The 25,201-nt window shown below is 37.8% G+C and overlaps 1 protein-coding gene across 1 annotated transcript in view; it reads right to left on the reverse strand.

Annotated features, from left to right (window-relative positions):
• LRP2 (LDL receptor related protein 2) overlaps positions 1 to 25,201 on the reverse strand; it is a 196,937-nt gene that overhangs the window by 71,001 nt on the left and 100,735 nt on the right. The window contains exons 25-36 of the mRNA XM_042949038.1: positions 24,452 to 24,829; positions 23,007 to 23,255; positions 21,803 to 22,014; positions 20,784 to 20,968; positions 19,553 to 19,781; positions 18,339 to 18,516; positions 16,393 to 16,521; positions 10,667 to 10,833; positions 9,576 to 9,719; positions 5,436 to 5,545; positions 3,462 to 3,639; positions 1,103 to 1,316 (exon numbers count right to left, since the gene is read on the reverse strand). Coding sequence (XP_042804972.1) covers positions 1,103 to 1,316; positions 3,462 to 3,639; positions 5,436 to 5,545; positions 9,576 to 9,719; positions 10,667 to 10,833; positions 16,393 to 16,521; positions 18,339 to 18,516; positions 19,553 to 19,781; positions 20,784 to 20,968; positions 21,803 to 22,014; positions 23,007 to 23,255; positions 24,452 to 24,829 — 2,373 coding nt within the window. The remainder of the gene's footprint in view (positions 1 to 1,102; positions 1,317 to 3,461; positions 3,640 to 5,435; positions 5,546 to 9,575; positions 9,720 to 10,666; positions 10,834 to 16,392; positions 16,522 to 18,338; positions 18,517 to 19,552; positions 19,782 to 20,783; positions 20,969 to 21,802; positions 22,015 to 23,006; positions 23,256 to 24,451; positions 24,830 to 25,201) is intronic.

The following is a 25,201-nucleotide window of genomic DNA, read 5'->3' on the forward strand; positions in this document are numbered from 1 at the left end:
GAGGATCAATGGTTTTTCTTCCACAAATCATATAGGAATTAGAAGAATTAGAGAGGTCAGTATGCAAATTCTAATTTTCTTCACCCTTTCGACCTATGTACTGGCATTTAAAATTACATCCGTTTAATTATATGATCAACAATGTGATCGGCATTTGATTTAGAATATATTAAATAATAACATTTAAAGGTTTTTTCCCATGCAATAAAAACAAATGCCAAGTAGCAAACCTAGGTTATAGACAGCAAACAAACCATTTAATAAACTTCAGTTACAGACTAAAAGCTGTAAAATATGTCAAAATGTTAAAAAATCACCTCTAGATCATACTGCTATTCTAAGGGGAAAATCAAAAACTACATTATCTACGAAAAAATGTTGAAATCAGAAAGTATTCCTTTTAAGATTAAAAATTCTATCCTGTTAACATTTTCCTAGCAGGTATCCAACAAATATTTACTGACCACCTTCAATGTGCCAGCAACTTGTCTAGTTACTGTATATAGAGCAAGAAACAGGATAGACAAAATGCCTGTCCTTAGGGAGGTTACATTCTTTTACATTTTTTTTTTTAATGTGTATTTATTTTTGCGAGAGGGAGACAGAGTGTGAGGGGGCGAGGGGCAGAGAGAGAAGGAGACACAGAATCGGAAGCAGGCTCCAGGCTCTGAGCTGTCAGAACACAGCCGGATGCAGGGCTCAAACTCATGATCACCACCTCAGCCCAAGTCAATGCCCACCGACTGAGCCACCCAGAAGCCCCGGGAGGTTATATTCTAATGAGAAACAGAGACAACAAACATAGATAATATGTCAGGGACTGCTATGAAGCAAAAGCAAAGTAAGGAGTGATGAAGAAGGAATGGGAATAAGCTTATTCTGAAATCAACCTGGCTTTCCAAATGCCAGATTAGTCTTCGACATTTAGCCAAGTTTATGAGAGGGTTATCATTTTTTAAATATTTGAGGTAATTTCAACCTACATGCATGTGTACATATACAGGTCTGTGTGTGGGCACGTATTTTTATATGTAAGTGTGTAGATGTGTGGAATATGCATTATACATTTGTGAATATGTAGGTTTCAGTGACAAATACTTACCGTGTCTGTGATAAACTCGGAGACCCCTCAAATTTGGAATATTCTCTCTCAAGACTACTTTGTTGTCCCCAGTGGCCTTGTCAACTCTTTCAATGACCTCATAGTGTTCATCAGTGTAATAAAGGTAAGAATCATAGACAGCAATTCCCCAGGGGTGGGAAAGATGGTTTACCAGGATCATTCGATTTGTACCATCCACGTTTCCTCTTTCAATCTAAAAAGATCAGAATTGTTGTCATTGACTGATTCATGGTGAAATGAGAGAAAAAACTAACATTCTCGTAATAATAATACCTCACGTCGATATAGCACTCTATCCTTTACAGAGATTTTTCCTATTTGTTTTCTCATGTGGTATTCACAATTACATGGAGCAATAGATCAAGCAAATGTCATTATGCCTATTTCACTGATGATGAAGTTGGAGCTTAAGTAAGTCCAACAACTTTGTCAAATGGCACGGTGAAGGAAAGGGAAATAAGCCTCTTTAGGCCCTGCATGTGATATTCTGGATAAGGATACACATTCAATATCTAACCGTAGACCATTACCCAGGAGTTGACTGACCCTGCATTTAACATTTTCACCAACAATTTCTGCAATGGGAACAGAAAATATGCTCCACTCAATGACAAGATAACGAGACTTGAATGGGGCAAAGGGTAATGCTGTTATATTAGAAGAGCTAACAAGTCTTAGTGAAAATGACTCTGGAAAACTGGAAAAGAGCTCACAAAAATGAAGTTCCTAATGAGAAATGACAAGTTGTCTGCTTTTGGAAGAAAAATAAAATGTGGACATAACTGGTTTGATTTCATTCCAGAAACTTGTCTCAAGTGCCTCTTCTGTGCCAGGATATGAGCTGAGTTCTGGCAAGAGAGACAAATGAGGTTTGGCTCACTGCCTTGCTTGACAGGGAACCCAGCAGTTACAAGAGCAGGTTATGCCCTAGAAACTGACAGAAGTTTCAGAAAGCTAGAGCACAGGGAAGATAAGCTTAGAGGGGAGCTTTGAAGGGGTGACCAGGACCAGATTAGCTGACCATGCTCAGCTGAAGTGTTTGGAGCTACTCCTATAGACTGAGCAGTGATCAAACCTATTTTGTGGTTTTATGAAGGTAACAGGCCTCCATCATGAAAGCAAGGTTTATTAATGACAGCCGTCATCCACTCAAGGCTAGAGAGAAGAGGCTCAGTATGGTAGAAGTGGCAGAAAAGGGCAGAACATGAGAAAAGAGGCAGAGGACAATTTGTCAGGATTTTGTAATGGCTAAATAAGGACACAGTTATTCAAGTGAGGGGAAACATGAGGGTTCTGACCTGGGAGAAAAGATGGAGAGTCACACAAATAACAAGCTCACACAGTCAGGAGTGCAGAGCAGATGAAAAAGGGAGAAAGGTGGTGGGCACTGTCTGGAACAGGCTAAGTTGTTCCAGAAATCATGCCATGGGACAAGAGCTCCCTCATCATTGCACATGGGCATCAAAGTCTGTTAAGTGCTTTTAAAGCATCACTGCTCCTTTTTAATCCTCAAAGTTTATCACCATGATAAATACATACTAGGAATGAAATTAGCACTTGTTGAACTGATAATGAACTGAAAACCAAACCTACTGCACAATATTATGGTGAACACCAACATCAAAACCAGATCTGAAGTCACTACTATTTAGAAGGCAAGGAAGAGACTTAGCACACATTCGATTCCATATCCATAGCAATATTTTAACTGATCAAGTTATTATTGAGCACCTTCTATGTGCCTTGTCCCAGCTCAATTGCATAAGCACAACAGTGATGATCAAATACTATGTCTGTGAATGAATGAAATTATATAGTTTCTGCTTCTTATTGCAGAATATAAAATTACCTCTATAGGGGAGTTTTCATATATGTGCCAACCATATCAAAACATTAGAAAATGACATGTAGCTAAGAGGGGATGCTGTGCACAGGAACTTGGTATGTACATTTTTTTCCCCTTCAGTCTCTACAATTGGAGAGCCTAGAGAACTTTCAAAGAAAAGCATTGAAATCACTAAAACATGAAAGAAATGGCTCTTACAAGTCAAGTAAGAAATGTGAAATGGAAATATTTGATCTTGAAAAAAAACAAAGGATGATGAAAATGGCAATGCACATTATTCTATAAAGAACTGTGCACATACTAGAAAATATTGGACTAGAAAATATTCAACTACGGCAATATCTGCTCTAGGGACAAAAGTTATTGGGAGAAAGGATAATACAACACTGGTCCACGTGGCCAAGTGAGATTGTTTAGGAAACACAGCCACACAAGGAACAATCATTATCAGCTATACACGCTCAGCAATAAAGACCAGTAGGGTGTGCATACCACTCCCGTGCTGGTGACAGCCCAGTAGAGTTTCTGCTCCTCAATATCAAGGGTGATAAACTCCAGGTGTTCAAGGTTCCCAGTGAAGAGAACTTTTGGAAATGTGCCATCCATGTTAGCACTTGCAATCTTGGCAGGAACACCACTGTCCGTTCCTTGGTCCGACCAGTACAGTTTCCTACAACCATGAAAGAACACCAGCATTTAATAAAACAATTTCATTGAATATTTAAGAGAATTGCCCTCGAGATGTGCTCAAGTCAATGGAGGAAGTCTAAATCATTAATATCTTGTGACATACAATGTGGAAGAGTACATAACCAGTGTTCTATCAATGTCTGTATTTTTCCTAGTTATTATTGGGGTAGGATGCTAGCACCCTGCATTGGGAATATTTTACCATGGTCAGACAATTTGGAAGCTTATGACTGACTAAGAAATTGCCTACATCAATGGTCAATCCCTTTCAAAGAATCACACACTGTGCAGTGCCCTGGGAAGGACAAAGCTGATGTAAAAGTTGGCAAGTACCTCCCTGCTCGCCTCTCAGGCCTGTTATTTAATTCTTCTCTAAATCATCATCTAGCACAAGACCAGCTACTTTCTGTTCTGATTTCTGTGATGGAAAATGTAACATTACACACAAACCCTAATTGCCACACAAAATTGCCAAATCCATGATATATAAAATTTCATTAAAATATATACGGTTGCTTTCTATTTCCACTGAGGACAAACTGTCTAGATTTGAATCTCAGTTTCCACTCCTTTCTATCTCAGCTGCTGCCATAGCCTCATGAGACAATCCTCTTACACTCCCCCACAAGTCTTCAAACCCCTTGATTCTGACCTTTATTTGCATACTTCTTGCATGCCCGTCCCATGCGCCTCATCTTCAAGTCTAAACTTCCTACTTGTAAGTTCTCAAACTCTGACATTCTCTGCCTCAACCAAACTCCAATCTCTTCCCTTCCCCCATTTTATTTCTTCTACTGAGCCTGTTCTTCAACCTTAAAACTTGCCTGAGCTTCCAAGCCTTCCGTCGCTCTCTGCCTGGACCTCATGCATAACCATTTTAGCAACATCCTTATGTATTCTCATCATGTCCCATTGTGCCTACCTCACTAACAACTAGCCCTGAGTTCATGTCATAATTTTCTTTCTTTTCTTAAATTCCAGGCTATCAGAAGTTTGCTGGACAAAGTCACAAACTCTTGTGAATTCTGAGTTCCTTAAAAATTGAAGCTACCTTATCTTATCTGAGAACTCTCCTCCCTAGCTGAACACTTTCTCCTAATTGGTCTCCCTGCTCCTGGCCTCTTCCACTCTGATCCTGACCCATCCTTCAGAAATACAAATTTGATTTTATCATTTCCTTCCTCCAAATTCCCGACTCTTTATTTCTCAAAAGAAAGAAGTGCGATTCCTTAGCAAGAGGACATTAAAGTCCTTCCTTTGGCTTCCATCTTGTCAACTGTCACTAACCTCTAAGACTCTGGCTTCAGCCCTTTACACAATCATGCTAAATGCTGTGATGCTTCTGCGCCTTCCTTGTTTGGCCTCAAGTAGCACCCCCCCAGTTCCCAACCCATTCTCCACCCATGGGAAGCCTTCTCCTCCAAGTTCTATTTCAAATGTTATCTAGCTCCTTAAAGCTTTCCACATTCACTCAAAGTCAGAATGCATTGTTAATTGCTATAATTCCATTTTTAAATGTCTAAAATTCTTTCCTGGAATTAATTTTAAGTCCAGTGTTGCTAATTTAAAGAACATAGAACAAAACACATATTTACATCTTTCATGTTAGATGTAACTCAGAGGTATTCCTCTTTCTCACTGAGATCTGTATTTTTCAAAATGTTGGCATATGAAATCAGAAAAGGTCCTAAGTCTGAAATCTTCCATTTCATCAGGTCACAACATTAACAAGAATCGTGCTGCATAGAGCAGATTGTGTCATTTATGAACGCTCACCCATTAGCAGGATCAACAGTTATGCCAACTGGAATACCAACTCCAAGAACTGTCCCATCATTGGTAATCAGTGTTTTTCTGTATCTGACATCTCCCCGGAGTTTCAAAACCTATAGCATAAAGTCACTTATTAGAACTGAGTATCAAAACGGGAAACAAAGAAGGCTGAGGTGAAGGAGAACTTACACACACAACAAATTGAGATGAATGGGAGGGTTTGTATGAGATTCCAATAATCCCTAATTGCATTTCAGGGCTATGAGGAAATCCCCTCAATAGAAAATGAGTAAGAAAAGCAAAATCACCTCTCAAATTCCTATTTCAATTCACCTAATGTTTCAGGAGAGGACATTTATATGGATCAAAGAAGGATTCAAATGGGTGAACATACAAAATCACTGCCTAAGAGAAGCTACAAAAACGTCTTCAGAAAAAGATACAGGAAAACTCTGGAAGACAAATGAAAACCCCACAGCTCTCCTGCATCTCAGTGATGTGGCCAAGGCACCTGGTGGTCCTTCACTGAAAACACAGCTGACCAGACAGTCCAAATTTACTCAGAGTTAAAGTGAATTCTGTGCCACGTTAACAGCCTGAGTTAAAACAGAAGAGTTCAAATCCCTGCCCATCTAGATCTGACTGGGACAAGTAAATTCACCTGTTTGAACTTAGTTTCTTTGTGAATAAGGTACAGATGATAATGGCACATTGCACAAAGAGCTGTGAGATAATACATGTATAGCATTTAGCACAGTGCTCAGTACAAGTGTGTTTCCTATTTTGTTTATTCATCCATTTATTGAACACTTATTATGTAGCAGGCATTATACTAAACAGTATTGCACTGAATCCTCACGACTGTTCTGTGAGATAGATACCCATATTACAGATGATGAAAGAGGCCTATGGACATTTAGTGGCTTTCTCAAAGTTACCCATTTTTAATTATTATTGCTCTAATTGCTAATGTTAACAGAACTCTGAAACATCACAGAAAAATATGGATTACCAGACTAGAAGCAGTTTCTTATAGGAACAAGGCTATTCTAATAAGTACTTAAGACAGTCTGAGAAGAGAAACAGCTAGTAAGAAATTAGAAAATGTATATTGATTTTTTGCACAAAGGTTTTTCTATAAAGTTGCTTTTTAATGCAAATAGATTGTGTATCAGTGTTTATGTTGTTTTTGTTTTAGAGAGAGAGAGAGAGCACATGAGCAGGGGAGGGTCACGGGGAGAAAGAGAATCTTAAGCAGGCTCCACACCCAGGCTCAGTATCATGATCTGAGCTGAAATCAAGAGTCACTTAACTGACTGAGCCACCCACGGACCCCACAGTTTTTATGTTTTTATCTTTGCCCTCTCTCTGTCTCTCTCTATATTTTTTTCCTCCCTCCCTCTCTTCCTACCTCACTCACACACACACACACACACACACACACACACACACACACACACCCCTCTCTTTAATCCCTCACTCTCCTCTCTAAATTTTTCTCTTTCCTCTCTGGTGTCTTTTTTAAACTTGCCCCTTTCTGCCAAAATTTCACTCCTTTTCTTAAGGCTAAGGATCTCTTTGCTTCAAAGGAAAGTTCTTTTCCTTTTTGGGGGATACATCAAGTTCTCTCTCACACAACCATTCTGTAGACTTCTTTTCAGCTACAAAATTACATTTAGTGAACGGGCACACAGCTACCCCTAGTGGAAAGCATTTATTCAGTACTTCTCTTATTTTCAAATTTGAATCAAATAGGAGTAACTCTTACCCTGGAAGGATATTATTCGAGTAAACGGTAAGTGAACAGTATTTCTGTGCCCTTAAGCAATCTAACATTGCTTAACACCTGAGTCACCACTGATATCACGAAAGGAGAAAAACAATTAAAAAAAACAACGCTAAAAGGACAATTTACCTTTAGATCATTATTCTCATGGGCCCTCTGTGGATATTCAAATATATTGATGATTTGAGGGAAAAAGGACTCTGTATTCACAGGATATCTTAGTTTCAAGACATACTTTTAGTTACTGAGATATAACCCCATTTTGCAGATATGGAAGCAGAGACTCAGAGAAGTTAAGCAATTTGTGCAATATCAAATACCCTTTGAGCAGAGAAAATACAGTGCGTTTTCAAGTCTCGGTCTTTATCAAGTGCTTTTCTCTGCCTGGGGTGCTTTTTCCCTACTTCTTCATTTGGCAGCAATAAATATTGGCCCTCTTTCAAGAAAGACACAGCTCACAAGTCACTGATTCTCCTGCCATTCTCCCTCTCCACACTTTTACTTCTGCCCCTAGCCACAGAACAGTTCGTAGTCACTGCTCATATCACACTTAGCACAATGGAACAAAGCTATTTGTTTATATGTCTAGCTCTCAGAGCACGAACTACTTAAAAGCAGGAAAAAATATGTTATTCATCTTTGAATATCCAGGACTAACAATGGGACGGATTCATTTACTAGTATTTGTTCAATGAGTAAGTCAGACTCAAAGCAGGTCTTTTGACTCCAAAGCAAATTATCTTTCCTCTGTGCCTCACTGCATTGGGGCACAATTACTAACTTTATATGTTTATAGGTTTATATGATTAGGGTGAACTTACCAAGATACACATTTGCACACACACACTCACACAGTTATCCATCAGCAGGTGCCTTGTCATTGTACCTAATACTGATGGAGGAAACATGTCCCCTGCTTTTGGAAAACTATCAGTTTAAAAGGGAAGACCCCTGCTTACAAAACAAGAGACCAAAAGACAGAGTCTGAACATATTCATTGCCATTCAGAATGAAGACAGCTTTTTGTTAAGCAGACACTAGAGATGTGTTTGGAATTAAGGGTTTTAGGCAGTCAATTGTGCCAATGTTTTGATGGGAGAGTGATATTTTTAGTTGAGATCATGAAAAACTACCTTTTGTCACGGTCAAAGGGGGTTAAAGCAGACTGGATTGCTGGAGTTATCATTATAACAAGGCAAAGTCAGAACAGAACACTGCCTGGGAAGCAGGGCGGTGAAGCTGACTGCTTAAGCCAGTTTCTTAAATTATGTAAAATTCAGGAGCTTATCTAAATAACAAAGGGTTTGAACCAGATGAGCCTCCAAGGTTCCCCTCGTGTTAAGAGCTGATGATTCTACCTGGCTTGAGATAACTCAGAGGTTAGCATTTGTGCAAATTGCAAACTCCCCTCTAATTGTGTTGCTTGCCTTTGGGAACGTTGAGAGGACTAAAAGAGATCCTGTTTGTAGAAGACTTTGTAGACTGTAACCACTGTTCTGACCAATCTGCTCTAATTTCACCACTTGGCTGCTATGTGTGTGCCTTTCTCACCTTCAGCATTTCCCTTTCTGAATACCCCATAGAGAACCAACTTACTTACTGGCTGGCGCCTCACCCTGAACAGTGAACGGATCACTCTACACAGTCCTGCAGACTGCCCTTCTCACAAAACCCTCCCTTTGCTTTAGAAATTTTCACTTTCAAAATTATTATGAATTAATAACCTTGTCCCAGAATGGAACAAACCAATACTAGTTGAATTACCTCTGATTTACTCCATGCAATTGCATACCTGTGCCCCATCTAGAATTTCTTCTGGGAATTAGAGTAAAAAGAACACTTATCACACCGAGGAAAAGTATCAAAGGAATTAGAATCAAGTTTCTACTTTCTGTTGCACTGTTAGAAAAACTGCATTGGAGCCATAGAAAGATTTCCATCTTAGAACAGAAGTAACCTATAAATTTGGTTTGGGACTGAAACAGCATTACAGACTTGATGAGGAAAGATAGGGAGGAAAATCTCCTGCCTACTATATTCCTTCCATACCTAATGCTGAATTCCTTTTTTAAACTATTTTTATATATTTTTATAAATTATCTAAAATCCTTTTATATGAACAAGTTAGTATTGATGCTTAGGAAGAAAACAAAATAGGGCAGTAGAAAGTTCCAATAATTTATTTCTAAAGTGGTTTTACTCCATCGCTTCTAAGACTTTGATAGTTAATACCAATAGCTCCTCTCTTTTGCTTCTGCTTAAAAATAATTTCAAAATCAATGAAAGCATTTCCTGAGAATAGATTTTATATGCATCAAAAACTAGTGTTTGTGTAACTGGTATTATGGAATCATTACCTCAATTGACATTGTTCCAGGATTGGTGTAATATAAGTTTCTTGATATCCAATCTAAGGCCAGGCTCATGGAAGAACCCAACCTAGACAGAGAAACTAATACTGTCCTGTTGGTGCCATCTGTCTTCACTCTGTGAATTTCACCCTGGAAAGAAGGACAAGAAGAGGTGAGCTGGTTCAAAGGCCACAGCTTCCACATGGAAGCACAGCCACTGCTGGCTGCTATGTTTCTTGAACACTCCTCACACTTGGAGGAAAGGCAAAGGTCCAGCGCCATTGGGTGGGCTCGCTGCGTATAATACTATAACACCAGCAACACTTCAAAAATAATGATTTTTTTCAGTGTGTCAGAGGACTCTGCAAGGCTTATCATTCGGGTTGCTTCTGATATTGGCTACAGAGATTTATTTCCTAACTACCACAGGCCATAGTCATAAAAATAACCCATCAAAGGTGAAAATCAGGCGGCCAGAAGCATATTTTACATAGAGGTGACAAGCCTCAAACAGAAAGATCTTCCTCTCTTCTTTATTTGTAATCTCTTTGCCCCTTCCCCCTCCTCACAGCTTTCTCCTCTAAAGGGTGAGCTCCAATAGAAAGGGAACTGAAGGAGGGCTCTTTTTATCCTGGGGGCAAAGATGCTGAGAAGATTCCAGCAGCCACATCAAATGCTCTCCTGGAATTCTTTCAGAGAACTATTGCTTTTTGTTTTGATTCATAATCATTTTTATATTCATCTAGTATCTTCTATTAGCTTAAAGCTCCTTAGGAGTAATCTTTGTTACTGATTCTTGGTGTGTATTCTCCAGTTGGGAGTGGCTAGTTTGGCGCAGAGCAAAAGTAGACACTTAATTGCTTGCTGAATGAATAAATAACATCCAATAGGTTAAATGTGCCTATTATCTGCTCTTTGCTCCAGGTCAGCCTCCTATTTACATCCTTCACTGATTCAAAAAAACTTAGTGGTAAATTAATTTATTTCTGGACCATTTCCCTTTTATCCACCCAGCAAAAGTTGGCTTATAAGAAGGCATTAGTGTAGGTAAGCTCTTTGAAACAAGTTATATACTTTGAATGTTATTCAAAACTTACTGGATTCTCAACCCAATAGATGAACTGCTCTGAGTCATCAAATTCAACATCATAACCGTTCATTATCCCTGCTATGGGAACCATAGCATCATTGCTCTTCACCTCAGGATTGAGGGAGATTCCAAAAATTATACTGTATCTCACAGTTATTAAGAAAGGTTGATCATCTGTGAAAATAGCAGATATCAGTCAAAATTATATCCTACTATTCCCAGACATTTAGAGTAATGGAAAGCAGTGGATTGTTACCATCTCATAGGATAAAATGCCATTGAAGCTTTGTAGCAAAAAATACCGTACTTGGTAGATATTTCATCGGACAATCCAGGGCCTTTGATTGGGTTTCAGTGGGTTGCTAGGTCACCAAACCTCCAACCCTACATGCAACACTTCTGGACTTTCCCAACGTAGATCAGTATTTACCTTGCTCTTCATGAATTCCTTACTTACATGGATAAAGCATCCATGTGTGTTCAGCATCACATTCTACACATAGAGAAACCTCACTAATACTGAATTTAAAAAGTGAAAGAAAACATATAGACTATTCAATTTGTCTTAAGTGTGCTCAAAAAATAAAAACACTACCACGTGTGGCTTGGTGTTTATTAGATATTTTAATTACTAAATGAAATCCAATTTATAATCTCCCCAATTGCTGTTGCCCAATGGCTGTCTTTCACACTAGATTCTAACTCCCAAAAGGTAGTGACTATGTCTGATTTACTCACTATTATGTCCCCAGAACCTCGCATGTAATCGTTGCCAAATAAATATTTGCTAACTAAATGAATGACCACATAAATGAATAAATGGATGGATGCATAAGTGGAAGTGTAAATAGTGTCTTCTAAAGTTCTCAAAAGTATCTGTATTTTGCAACTTTAAACATCCTCAAAATATCTTATTCAAACTAGCAATTCACTTAACCTCCTTAATAGATAAAAGGTCCTTTTTCTTTTCTTTTTCTTGCTTTTTTTTTCTAAGCAGGTTCCAAGGTTTATTTCAAGACAAAACCAACCACTGTGTAAACAGAATGCTTGCAGTAGAAACACCACACATCTTCAGCCCATAGGAAAGCACAAAGTCATACTTGAAGTTGTTTGGTGAGCCTCAAATATGGACTCTGGCCACTCAGGTTTGATAGACTGATGTCTTCTCTCAGATTGGAAACTTGTTGGCTAGGGACCAGAACTGATGACCCAGATTCCTCATCCCTTCCCAGTGCCAAAGACATGGATACACCCTGGCCATCTGTCTCTTCTCTGGTCTAAAGGTCCTTTTTCAGAGATAATCTTTATCCTAGCTGTAGATGCTTTATCAAAAAAAAAAAAAAAAAGTCCAAAATGATGAAAGTCAAGAGTGACGTATTTAAATTCTCTCAGAAAAGCAAAACTGGGGGGCACCTGGGTGGCTCAGTCGGTTAGGCGTCTGGCTTTGGCTCAGGTCACGATCTCATGGTTTGTGAGTTCGAGCGCCGCATCGGGCTCTGTGCTGACAGCTCAGAGTCTGGAGCCTGCTTCAGATTCTGTGTCTCCCTCTCTCTCTGCCCCTCCCCCACTCACACTGTGTGTGTGTCTCTCTCTCAAAAACAAATAAACATTAAAAAAATTTTTTTTAAATAAAAGGAAAACTGGAGTGTGAGTTTCATGTTATGAAGACATGTATATGACATATACCACATATTAAGCAAAATATAAAATGATTAATCATTGCATAATTTTCATCTGCTAAAAATGATGCTTTCATTATTTTGATAATCTGGAAAATTTTCCATCCTCAATGTGATTTTAAATTTATTCTGAGAGAGAGACAGAGCAAGAGTGGGGGAGGGCAGAGAGAGAGGGAGAGAGAGGCAGGCTCCTTGCTGTCGGCACTGAGGGCTCAGTCTCACGAACCGGGAGATCATGACCTGAGACAAAACTCAGTCAGATGCCCAACCAACTGAGCCACCCAGGTGCCCCTGGCTCTTAACTTATTTTAACATCTCATTAGCTTTTCCTTTTTCCTGGCATTTCAGTTACTAAAAATTACTTAGCATTTATAAACCTGGAATAAATTTAAAGTAAATACTGCAACTATTAATGTTTATATTTTACAAAGTCTACAATATATAGCATTTCGTCTTTCCATTAAACCTGTGAAGTTGTTTTCAGCTGAGGCCAATGAAACTTGCAGGGGCTAGTGAGAGTGTAGGTTCACAAGCCCATTCTCTCTTAACTGCTCCACGTTGCCTCTCTTCTGAACAAATGAAAGAGCCATAATAATCGCCCCTATTTATTGAGAATATGGGCCATATAGTATGCACCAGATATTATTTCACTTAATTTATCTCCCAGAAGCCTCCAAACCCTGTTTGTTAGAGTGTTACCAACCCCAACCACACCCAACTTTCAAATGAGGCACAAAGAAATTAAACAATTGTCAGGTCCTCAGACTCCAAAACTGGGTCTAGTCTAGACTGGGTACTAGTTATTGAATATCAAATTACCACTCAATTCATTTAATTTAACACGCAGTAATAAAATGTGTAAGCTATATTGGGGGTTTATATGTACCTTGAAATTATATTGAGATATTTAATTATTTATTGATTATATGTTGTAAGTGTTCATTGGTTCAGTAAAAACAAGAAGTATTTCCCAATTTCACAGTAGAGATTATAAATTCTACTTACTCAAAACTGAATACTGCTCTTTTTAATGTGTAATTTTCATTTTGCTTAATTGGAGGAATTCTCAACCAAAGCACCTAAAGAACTGCATTTCTCATCCATCGAACATGGGCTTTCTTGATTCTTCCCAGAAGCACTCCTCTCAAGCCCTACCCAGCTCTACTCCTTTGGCCACTATTCCTTTGTCAGGCTAAGTCTCAGGCTCTTGATCTGATCGCTGCTGGCATATTTGAGAAAATATATATACCACTTACCACTAGTGAACATTTATGGGCAATGAACCAGAGGGTGGGAGTCATTTAGTGCTGCACTGGCAGAAAGTGTGAGAGCCAAGGCGAAGGATGATACCAGAGAGAGTGCATGAAAAGTGTTCTGTGGGAAAGATAAAACGAGTGATTTGATGACACAATACAGCCATAAGGGAATAAATAGGCGGAAAACACAGGAATGAAGAAGGAGCAAGAAAGAATATCGGAGGGCTTTGTCATTCACTGAACATTTACTGAGTGCTACTGCGTGCAACAAGCAAATATCAATGAATCAGGTGGAGGCTTAATCATCAAGGAACTTGAGTCTACAGAACTAGGCAAAGTATATGGATTCTGGATCATAATGGCCATGAAGGAATATGCACAAAAGTACCTGGGGTGGGATGGGAAGGAGTTCAGAAGGAGGTGATATTTAAGCCATCCTACCACAGTATGTCTTTTGAAATTAAAAATCATTACTTCATTTTTATTCTTTATGTCATGATCCCATTAAGATTAGCACTAGCAGGGCAAGAAGTAAAGAGGAAGCAGTTGGTAATGGGAAATTTATGTTGTAATTGAACAGCAATGTTTACTACTTCCTAGCTAGGTTCCCCTTAACTCAGACATTGCACTAAATGATCAGCGCCTCAACCTTTCTAACAGTGTGTGCAAGGAGTGTTTTCTTCTTATGTTGCACATAATCACTGAGACAATTGTCTTGTGTCTCGCTCACACTGAGTTGGAAACTCATTTTGGATTGGAGGTTGTTTATTGTAGAGGACGCTGGGCGATGTTTCGGTTTGCTAAAATGTTGTTGTTTATTTGGTTTTGGCATTGTGGAGAACATATTTTTGAAAGAATAAAAAGCTATTTTATGCAGAGAAAGATCTTGGCTTAAAATTTTATGTCACCTCATTAGGAAAAAATAGAAATATCTCATAATTCTCTTACCCAACTGTAACCACTATTGGTGCTTATGTGTGTTGTCTCCCAGATCTTTTTAATGCATATTTTTACATGGCCAGTGGTGAACAGCCTGCCTTTTCACTTAACCTCATCGTATGCACTTCCAAAGATATTCCAAACATTTAGTAAACAATATTTTAAAAGCTATTTAACCTGTAAATCAGGTAAAATGTTTTCATCTATAAATGTTAACAAGTCTTCTAAGCTTCTGATTGAAAAAAATGTGCCCCTCTTTTTCTTAGTTAACATATATTGGCATTCAGTTACCCAAGTGGTACTCAAAAATCAATTGAGCAATACTAAAAAAGTTCCACCTCAGTAAAGTCAGCCAATGGAAAACCCACTAGTGGAATTATTTGTGAAACAACAAAAGCTACTACTTAGATATCAATCACCATCAGATCGTTACATTGATTACACCAATCCCCAATGCACAGTTCAACAACCTTTGCATGGTGAAAGAATGCTTTGTATCCAAAATGTCTTTAGCCCAGTTTAATCTCCTGCTGAAAGACTCTGAGGACACACTAAATTAAACAGTGTCAACAAGGATTAGGTGCATAATAAGTCTCTGAAGAAAAATGGCAAATGCCAATCCCTTTGTAAGCATTACCAATAATTAAAATCTTTCATCATGAAAGTATCATTGCAAAATATTATATCTTGATGGAATTCAATTTTCAGTAGGCCTACATTTGCAAAATCTGTAAACACCATTAATTTCCTGGATTCAGCAAAAATTTTCCACTTGAAAAATAACTTTCCCTCTAGATTAAGATTCTGTTTTCTCTTAGCTTAAGGATTTTTTATCATTAAATATTTAATTTTAACTTGTCTGCAACCATTTTTGTCAGGACCAAAACACATTCAAAAACTAAAGTCAAAGACCTTGAATTTAGAATAACTCTCTAGATTTTTAAGCAAAGGTAAATGATTTTTAAAAAGACTTTATTATTGGGGGCAACTGTGTGGCTCAGTCAGTTCAATGTCCAAGTCTTGATTTAGGCTCAGGTCATGATCTCGCAGTTTGTGGGTCCCAGCCCCGCATCAGGCTCTGCACTGACAGCACAAAGCCTGCTTGGGGTTCTCTCTCCCACTCTCCACCCACTCCCTGCTCACACTCTCTCTATCAAAAATAAATAAACATTAAAGACTTTATTTTGTATCATGTACATACTCCAGCAGAAATCTCTTTTGTGGATTGACTATATCTTTCCCTTTTGTTCTCACTCCCTAATAATACTACTAATAATAAGAAGAATATCTCCATCAACCCAGTAAAGTATCTTGGATGACACAAAGATTAAATTGCTCAAATAATCACTTAACAATCTTTCATACAAAGAAAACTTTCATTTTTAAAATACCAGATATTAAAGTTACTGCAGTTGGAGTCAGAAGGCTTATGCTAGAACACTCATCACTGACTATTAGTGACAACAATAAAAATGAGATAAGGAACCTGAGAGAAGGAAGCCATACACAAGTGTTAAGAATCCTTACTTCCTAAGTGCAGAATTTGGAGCTTCCCATTATCACTGCTTGTCTAACTGTAACCAGGTAAAAGAAAACGTGAGCTTAAGGATTGTTTAATCATATCCACACACAATATGAGCTTTATATACAGAAACTATTACAACTGAGGTGCTCAATTAAATCACCCCACATGGCATGCGTACTCCAAGGGAACACAGCACACGTCCCACATGGCATGCGTACTCCAAAGACTTGCTGAATCAAAGGGAACACAGCACACGTTCCGTTAGCAAGTGGCTTAGAGCTCACACTGCTCTGCTAAACTAAGGCAGCCTCCACACTTAAAGGGCATACGGTACCTCTCAAGCAAGTCACAGAATCGTAAGAAAGACTCCATCCTGAAGGACAAGCACAAGAATAAAGGTGCGGCGTCTGTGAGGAAAGCAAGCATAGATGGCTGCAGGAGGAAGAAGCACATGAATTTTCACCTGTAATGGAAAAAGAAGAGAAGAAAACATTGGTGAATGGAAAACCTCCCACATGCACAGAATGAATTAATAAAGAAAATGTAGCAAAATGTAGTGTACACACACACACATATGCGATATCATTCATCCGTAAAAAAGAAAATCTTGCCATTTGCAATCAGCATAAACTAAGTGAAATAAATCAAAGAGAGAAAGACAATATACTTGTCTATACTATAGTATACTATATGATATACTATATGATATAACTTATGCTATAAGATATATAACTTATAAATACTATGTGCTATAACTTATACATGACATCTAAGAAAAACCAAATTCATATGGAGATTGGCAATTGCCAGATGCATGGAGTAGGTAGTGCACAAAATGGGTGAAAGTGGTCAAAAGGTATAAACTTCCAATTACAAGATAAATAAGTCCTGGGATGTTATGTGCAGCATTATGACTACCATTAACAGTATTGTATTATACATTTGAAAGTAGCTGACAGAGTAGATCTTAAAAGTTCTCATCACACACTCACACACACACACATACACACACACACACACGTTATAATTATGTATAATGGTGGATATTCACTAATCTTATTGTCATTATCATTTCATAATATATACATTTATCAAATCATTGTGCTGTGCACCTAAAAATATAATATTATATGTCAAATTTATCTCAATGTAAGTAAATAAATAAATTTTTAAGTATGCACATAGTCATGCTGTTATTGTCCCCCTGGAGGCCACCAGTAGAGACTCAAGTAGATTAAGTTAACCTATGTTGGATTGGTTTTTTCCTAAATTACTTTACCCTTCCCCGGCATCATGCTTTCAACACAAAACTCATAAGAGAAATAAGAGAGAGAAATGACTTGCCCAAGGTCACAGGTCAATCCTTTATGAACAAATAGCTACTGAGTAACCCAAAGCTCAGTAATAGAAATACGATGCCAAATAACATGTGTCTCCTTGCCTAAGCTAAAAGATCTTTTTACACTAAATGAAATCAATGTGCATTTTCCCTTTGTGACCTTGAAATTTATCCACTATTGTCCAAATTTTGGTTAAATAGTAATCTTTTATCGTTCTATTGATGATATCTTTGTGCGTCTCTGCTTTTTAAAATAAGGGAACCTATGTGCACCCCAGGCTCACAGGATGTCCTCTAGATCTTATACATTCTTATTATATATATTGCATTAGATTCATTAATCTATTCATTCACTCAAAAAACATTCACTGTGCTCTAAGCACTATTCTAAGCACTGAGAATACTATAAACATGGGAGCAGATATTCTAAAAAAGGGAGATAGAACTAAACTACCAATGCCAAATTTTTAAATCATCTAGCCACACACACATCTAGGATGTGTGGAATATATCACATCTACATCTAGGAAGACTTGGGATAGCTACACCTACAGAGCACTGGCGCCATAATAAACGAGTCCTAAGAATAAGCTCCTTAAGTCCTAAGAATAAGATCACAGAAGGGTAGCAATAAAAGGATCTAAGGGACTATCTGGTCTATGCAGTATTTGTCAGCCGAGGAAACAGGGATTTAGAAATTGTCACAGAGACAGTAGCCAATTGCTGAATAAAATGACACAGTTTAGGTCTGTTGTTGTTACATACAAGTTTTTAGTTTACCATGATAAATAAAAGTAATGAAAATGTTAGGACTGCGGTGGTTAGTAAAGAAGAAGGGAGTATATTGCCCAAACAAATAGGTCTACAACATTGTACACTTAGCATTCTCAGAATAAGTGCTTTCCAAGCTATTCCCAGGCAAGTGTCTCTGTATCACTTACTATTAGGTTGTTTCACAGGATGAACTGCAACAACCCCCAGGGGCTGCTGAACATTACGAATTATGACTGACTGGTTTCCACCATGCCACTTATTGGCTTGCAAAACCTGATAAGTAGAGCGGTCAGTCCAGTACACAGAGTCTTCAAAGATAGTTAGGGCATAGGGATGTCGCAGAATCTGTGAAGCGAAGAGAAAAGATGAGACTTTGCCAACAAGTACAAACCAAGGCAAAAAATGTAGAAAAGGATATCATTTAGGATTTAATCATTTAAGACATAGGGAAGTCATTGTTCAGGAGACAGACAAAAAATACACTGCTTGACCTATAATTATCCCACTATAGCACTCAAGATACTTTCACATTTTTGTCGCTTTCATATTGAGAAAGCACTTTCACATTGTGTCGCTCAGTCTTGATTTTTTCTCTGGTCATTACACTGGGCATCCATTTTACAAATGAAAGCAACACTGAAGGGCAGAAAGTAAGGTGACTTATCTGTATCCCCTACTCCCAACCCTTAGCTTCCCCCCCCTCCCCTGTTATCACCACTCGTTATCCAGTGCTATTTCTGCCACTACAGATTCACATTAATCTGACCGAGCCTACTTGCATGCTTCCTGAAGGGAGGGAGGCCCTGCCAGGGCCCCTTAAAGCCACAGAACTATCACCAATGGCAATTTTAAATAATGGCTCTTTGCTAAAATATATATTTTCTATATCTTCCCATTCAAATTGTGAAAATAAATTCACCATAATTTTCTGAATAAAAGTTGATTAATGTACAGAATTGTTGAATCAGTATGTTGTACACCCAAAACTAATATAGCATTGTATATCAATTATACTGAAATTAAAAAATACAAAATATACAACAGGCTATGATTTAACTGAGAAAGCTAAATATAAATTATTAATTTTTGCTCAACGCACTTTTTTGAAGTGTAGAAGCAACAGATCAGCCTCTACAGATCAACTTAATCACACAAATCGTTCCCAGACATGGCACAATCTGACCATGAACTAGAATAAAAATATTTATTTTCTGTTAGTAAGGAAAGATGGATTGGCCCTCACTCCTGTTGATATTTCCTGGATTGACCTTGTAATGTCTAAGATACAAAAATTAATCTCTTAGTTCTCTTGTTAACTCTATTTGCTTTCTACTAAGCCGCTATTGTGGGTTCAGCATGGTCTTCCTCAAAACCAACTTACCAAATCACTGGCTATAACCTGCCTACGATGCTGTCCATTATAATCACAATAGTCTATGTAGTCAAGATAGGAATCTATGAAATAGAGCAGTCTGTTGGGGTAGTCAATAGTTATGCCACTGGGCCAGAAAATCTTGTCCTGAACAATGACAGTGCGCAGACTGCCATCCATGCTAGCTCGTTCAATACGAGGGTGATGGCCCCAGTCAGACCAGAACATCAAATGGTCACTGTGGAAAGAAATCAGTTACCAGTCAGAAAGGATATATTTCAATAGGGAAAGTAACTGCCATTTTAAGTAATACAACATCATCTTTATGCTCTGCTTAAAGTAAATCATCTCTAATTCAGAACATCTATACAGAGTTTATTATTTCCTCTGAGTGTCACAAAGTAAAACTGTAATCATAATACAATCATAAGCCATCTGGGTGTTTCTAAAATGTTCATAAAACATGCAGTACATAATGACAATGAAATGTCTCAATGCCTATTCATGTTTCTGTACAATCCACAAATAGTTGATCTAGAAAAATCCATCTGGCCTTGTTTATCTACCCTGTCATTTTTTAAGATAAAAGTCAATTTATTCATCAGCAGAGATTCATCATAAATTTCACTGGTGTGTATTACTTTATAATATCTAGGAAATCTATATTGCATCAAGCATAATTTGTCTAACTCACGATCTTACAGAGAAGAACTGAAGTTAGAGAATTTTAAGTAAATTCAAGGAAAGAAGCCATCAAAGGTTTCTAAGCACATGGGAGAATTTCTTCTTCCCGTTACGACCAGCGGGCAAAACTTTTCTTCCTTCCATGACATAAAACGGAGTTCTAATAAACATGAAATTGAAGCAGGAAAATCTTGCCTTTTTGGTTGTATAACCATGTTACAGCAAACTGGCCCGTCTATGGAATACCACTGAATGCATTCATTAGAGACCTAATTATATAATTCTATGACAATCAATTCAATAATTGTGTTACCAAGCTAATAAATCAATGTGTTCTTAAATTGAACAACCAATGGCTCTTATGTACTTTATGAAGAAGAGTATACAGATAAAGGAAGGGTACCAATAACTACTTGGATGGTTACCATATCTATAGAAATGTTTAAACAAGGTTTCATTTAAAATCTTAAGATACACGTATAGGCCAGATCATGCTATTATTGTTTTTCCCTTATAACCATTTCAAGGCGATATCATTAAAAAAAAAAAATCTTACCTAGTCCTGGGATCTAATGCTAGTCCCCTTGGATTTGATACATTATGACTAATCAGCACAGTCCTGTGAGTCCCATCCAGTTTAGATACTTCAATTGTTTCCAGAGCATAGTCTGTCCAGTAAAGATTGCGACCTACCCAATCTACCACCATACTTTCAGTCATAGTGACACCACTGTTAAGTAGCTAAAGAAAAAAGGTGAATTAAGAGTGAATTCTATGGAGAATGAATAAATTGAAATTATGTAAACAATTATATGAATAGATTGAAGTTCTATGAAAATCTAGAATCAGGCAACTAAACTTGTCCTAGGATTGCTTGTAAGGATTAGAAAATGTCTTCCATGTAGCCAACCACCAAATCAACAGTACGGCATTCCACGAAAAATATACTACATTTTGTAGAATTGAATACTCTGGGATAACTCTACCGTTGGGTGAGTGTGTACTTTCATTTGGTTTCAAAGCTTTTGCATTTAAACAAAAGCTCTATCCATTCGCTAAATTGGCAACGCTATGAAACTTTATAACGTTCACATGCCAAAATAATATCTTTATTGATTAAATGCCAACAATTACAAAAATAAAGTCCTAAGGGGCAGAGGAAACATAACCAACAAGGGTCAAGAAACTGAAGCTGTGGGAGATGGATTGAGAAATATAACTAAATTAAAGCTAAAGAAAAGCAACCCCGTAACTACCCTGCATTTTCCTCTGCTCTCATCCACTAGGGGAAAAAAAAAAAAAATTACAAAAGCTATGTCAGAGAGTTTCTGAAGTCTCTGCGTCATGTGACCTGGAATTTAGAATCATGGATCTACCTTCAGAGGTCACATTCTTTTCTAAAACACACATATACTGGGAGTTATGAATGCCCAGGCCCCTTGGGTGCAATGTGGCCCAAAAGGAAAAATGAGAGCTACCCAGGATGAGGTAGGACCTGTTCTCACTGATGAGTAAGAGTAATAATCCCAAGACAGGGGGACTAGTGAGGCCATAGATCAGTAGAAATGTACTTACTACTCTTCTATCTGTTCCGTTTAGAAACGCACTCCAGATTGTACCCTGACCTCCATCAGACCAAAAGACACGACTACTGATTGAATCAAAATCAATAGCTACAATGTGAGAACCATTCCGGACAACTGAATAGATACTGTGAACCTGGGAGGTGATATTGTCAGCAACAATTTGGTTCCGACTTGCCACAAGTAGCAACAGACTTTCGGATGCTGTCCAAGAAGAAAATGCAAAAATGTCAATGAATCAGGGAGCAACCACAATTAAATTAAAACATCTCTTAAATATTTGATGCAATACTTTTGATGACAGAAGGAAGATATAATTCCAAACTATCGTAATAGGGAAAGCAAATTCCTAAAAAAAAAAATAATTTAATCACTTAATTCTTTATCTTGATAGTTAGCTCATTTTCATGAGTATTTAAAACAAGCTTTTTCCAAAATATCTTTTTTCCTTGAGTTATACCCCCAGTGTTTGCCTAAATATCAATCTGGAGCAAACTACACTTGCATTCTTCCAGTTACTATTTGTTACTTTTGCAGTTACTTTTGAATTTTATCTTCCTTCCTAGAATGTGGGCTTCCTGATAATTCTTCCTGATAAGAATTGTGTCTTAAATATTTTTGTTTTGCCTGAGGCACTGAGCTGTGGCAGACACTTTTAATTATCTCTCAATATCTCTTCACTTCCTTTTTAGTAATAAATCATACCAAGTTTTAGCATGGTGCACAGCCTTCCCCCACCCCTGGACTGTCTACCATTCAGCCTCTTACTTGAAAAAGAAACTATTATGATAACCTTCTTTCTTTGGTCATTTTTTAGGTGAACCATCCAAATCAATATCCTAATAGCTAGTATAATCACTTTCACATAGTAGAAACTGAATTAATATTGGTTGAATTGAATCAACTAAGCATTATATATAAAATGCTTAAATATGATATAGAAATATTTTTAAATAATATAAAAGCCACTGATACTTTAAATAATATAAAAATCATCTACCTATTTATATTTTACTCTCTATTTTCCAAAATATCCCAAGATCTTTACCATTATTAACTTATTTAATCCGCACAATAAACCCAACCAGGATTCAACTCCAACACTGTCAAATGCCTGCATGCAACATTTGATCTTAAACTCTGGAGTGTGCTGTTATTCTGGCTGGAGGTAGTTCACTTTCAAGTTCAGTTATTACCTGTAACTTTGCAAGTCCTTCCGTTAGTGTCTAACGTGTATTCTTTATCACACCAGCACCGGAAAGAACCTCTCATATTGTAACAATGTTGGCTACAAAAGCCTGGGACATCACATTCATAGATGTCTTCACAGGTCTTAGAGTCATTGGCAAGCAGGTATCCTGATGGGCACACGCATTGAGCTCCATAGGGCCCCTGAACACATTGGTGAGTACAACCACCATTGGAATCTGAGCAGCTGTCCTGGTCTAGAATAAAGAAAGAGAAATCACAAAGGAAAAAAAGTCAGGAATCTTTGCTTTTTTTTGTCCCACCCTGTTGTAATATTTATCATACGGTCTCATGCCACCTTCATTGTAATACCTGGGTAAGAGCTAAGAGCAGCTATTCACTTGGATGAGCTCCACAGGCTAGTCAGTATCTGCTCTAATTTCCTTAAGGATTTACTCTCCTCCACAATCACTGTACTTAAACCACTTTTTTTCACTACCACTTCTATTATAATTCCACTTAGTGCAATGAGAGAAACTTAGGGAAATACTGTCAACATCAAAAAACACAACTGTCATTGAGAAAGCATGAAAAGAGACCTAAATTACTTCCTGCTTGCTTTCTGACATTCTTCTACCTATACAGAAATGAAAGATGAGACATTCAAGAGCAAGGCTGGAAGGTCTATGAAAGGGAATAAATGGAAAGGGAAAGGAAATAAGAACATTAGAGGGCACAGATCCACCAACATGCCACCACTCCTTCCTTTCAGGGCCACAGCAGCAATGCCTGAAGCCACCCAAAGTTGGTTCACATGGCTGGTATGCAAATGCCTCTATTTCCATGTGTACTCTAACTTATTTTTAAGAGACATGACAGGAAACATGCTCCAGAGAGGGAAGTAAGTCAAAATTACTAGAATATTTTCAGCACAAACACAATCCATATAATATCATAAGAATCTAAAATATTTTGCAATCATACCTGGCTGGGGTTCATCTGAGAGTGAGCATTGATTAAAGAGGAAAGAAAGAAAGGACAGCAATTAGGATTACATGCCAATCACAGGATTTTAATCACAGCAAACACAAATCCCCGGACTTCATTTGCTTTGTGGCAAGTTCTGATTGAAATTAGAAAATATTAAAGTTAGAAAAACTTAGGACCACAATCCAAAACAAAAATTAATTTGACAATCTAATGGCCTCATTTAGTCCCATTTTTCTAAAAAAGAAGTAAAAACACAGAACCAAGTGCAAAGGATTTAATGAGAAATATCATCCAGTGGTGATTTATTTGAAGTCCATGATGCTTATCCCTACACAGATTTGAATTCATAGAGGAACTGAAATCCCTTCCTTAAAGCTGCATGGGGACTCTGACAATGGTGATGCACAGAAGGCCACTGCTCAGAATGAATTTATGGCCATTAAACTGTGGTCAGGAAACTTACTGCAAAGTGGGGATTCATCTGTCCCATTGGGGCAGTCAGAGATGCCATCACACACTGCACTCAGATTCACACAGATGCTATGACCAGGGCACTGCCATTGCCAACTGGGACAGTGAAAGGCCTGAGTAGGGCAGTCCTTCTCATCACTCATATCCCTGCAGTCATTGTCCCCATCACAGAGCCAATCTCTGTAGATGCAGTTTCCATTATCACACAGGAAGTGAGTTGAAGGGCAGGTCTTGGCGGCACAGCCGTGATGCTCATCAGATCCAAAGATGCAGTCTGGGTGCCCATCACACTCCCAGCTCTTCGGGATGCAGACACCATCTGCTTGGCACTGAAATTCATCTGGGTGGCACATCCCAGGAGGCCTAGTTGCTAAGATAAATGCATGGGAGAGATGAGCTTATGAAGGTAATTCATAATCCTTTTTATATAATTCCTAGATTAAGAAGAAATGATTTTGGATCAATGGTGGGTTTCTGATAATGACTATAACAAATTTAATATTAAAATCTAGAACGATATAGGGTTCTCAGACATTGCAGTGCACAAAAATTTTTCTACGAGTCCGATTTGTCCCTGAGTCAAAAGAAAATCGTTTCATGTGTTTTTGACGTTCGTTCAACTACAGGTTAATAATAAAATTCATCTTCTTCTTTATTAAATAATCACCAGTTACTTCAATAGAATTCAAATTGCCATTAATTTGTTACTTTGAATTGATCAGTTTAATATCAAGTATTTGGA

This window comes from Panthera leo, chromosome C1 (genome assembly GCF_018350215.1).
Source record: "Panthera leo isolate Ple1 chromosome C1, P.leo_Ple1_pat1.1, whole genome shotgun sequence".
NCBI lineage: Eukaryota > Metazoa > Chordata > Mammalia > Carnivora > Felidae > Panthera > Panthera leo.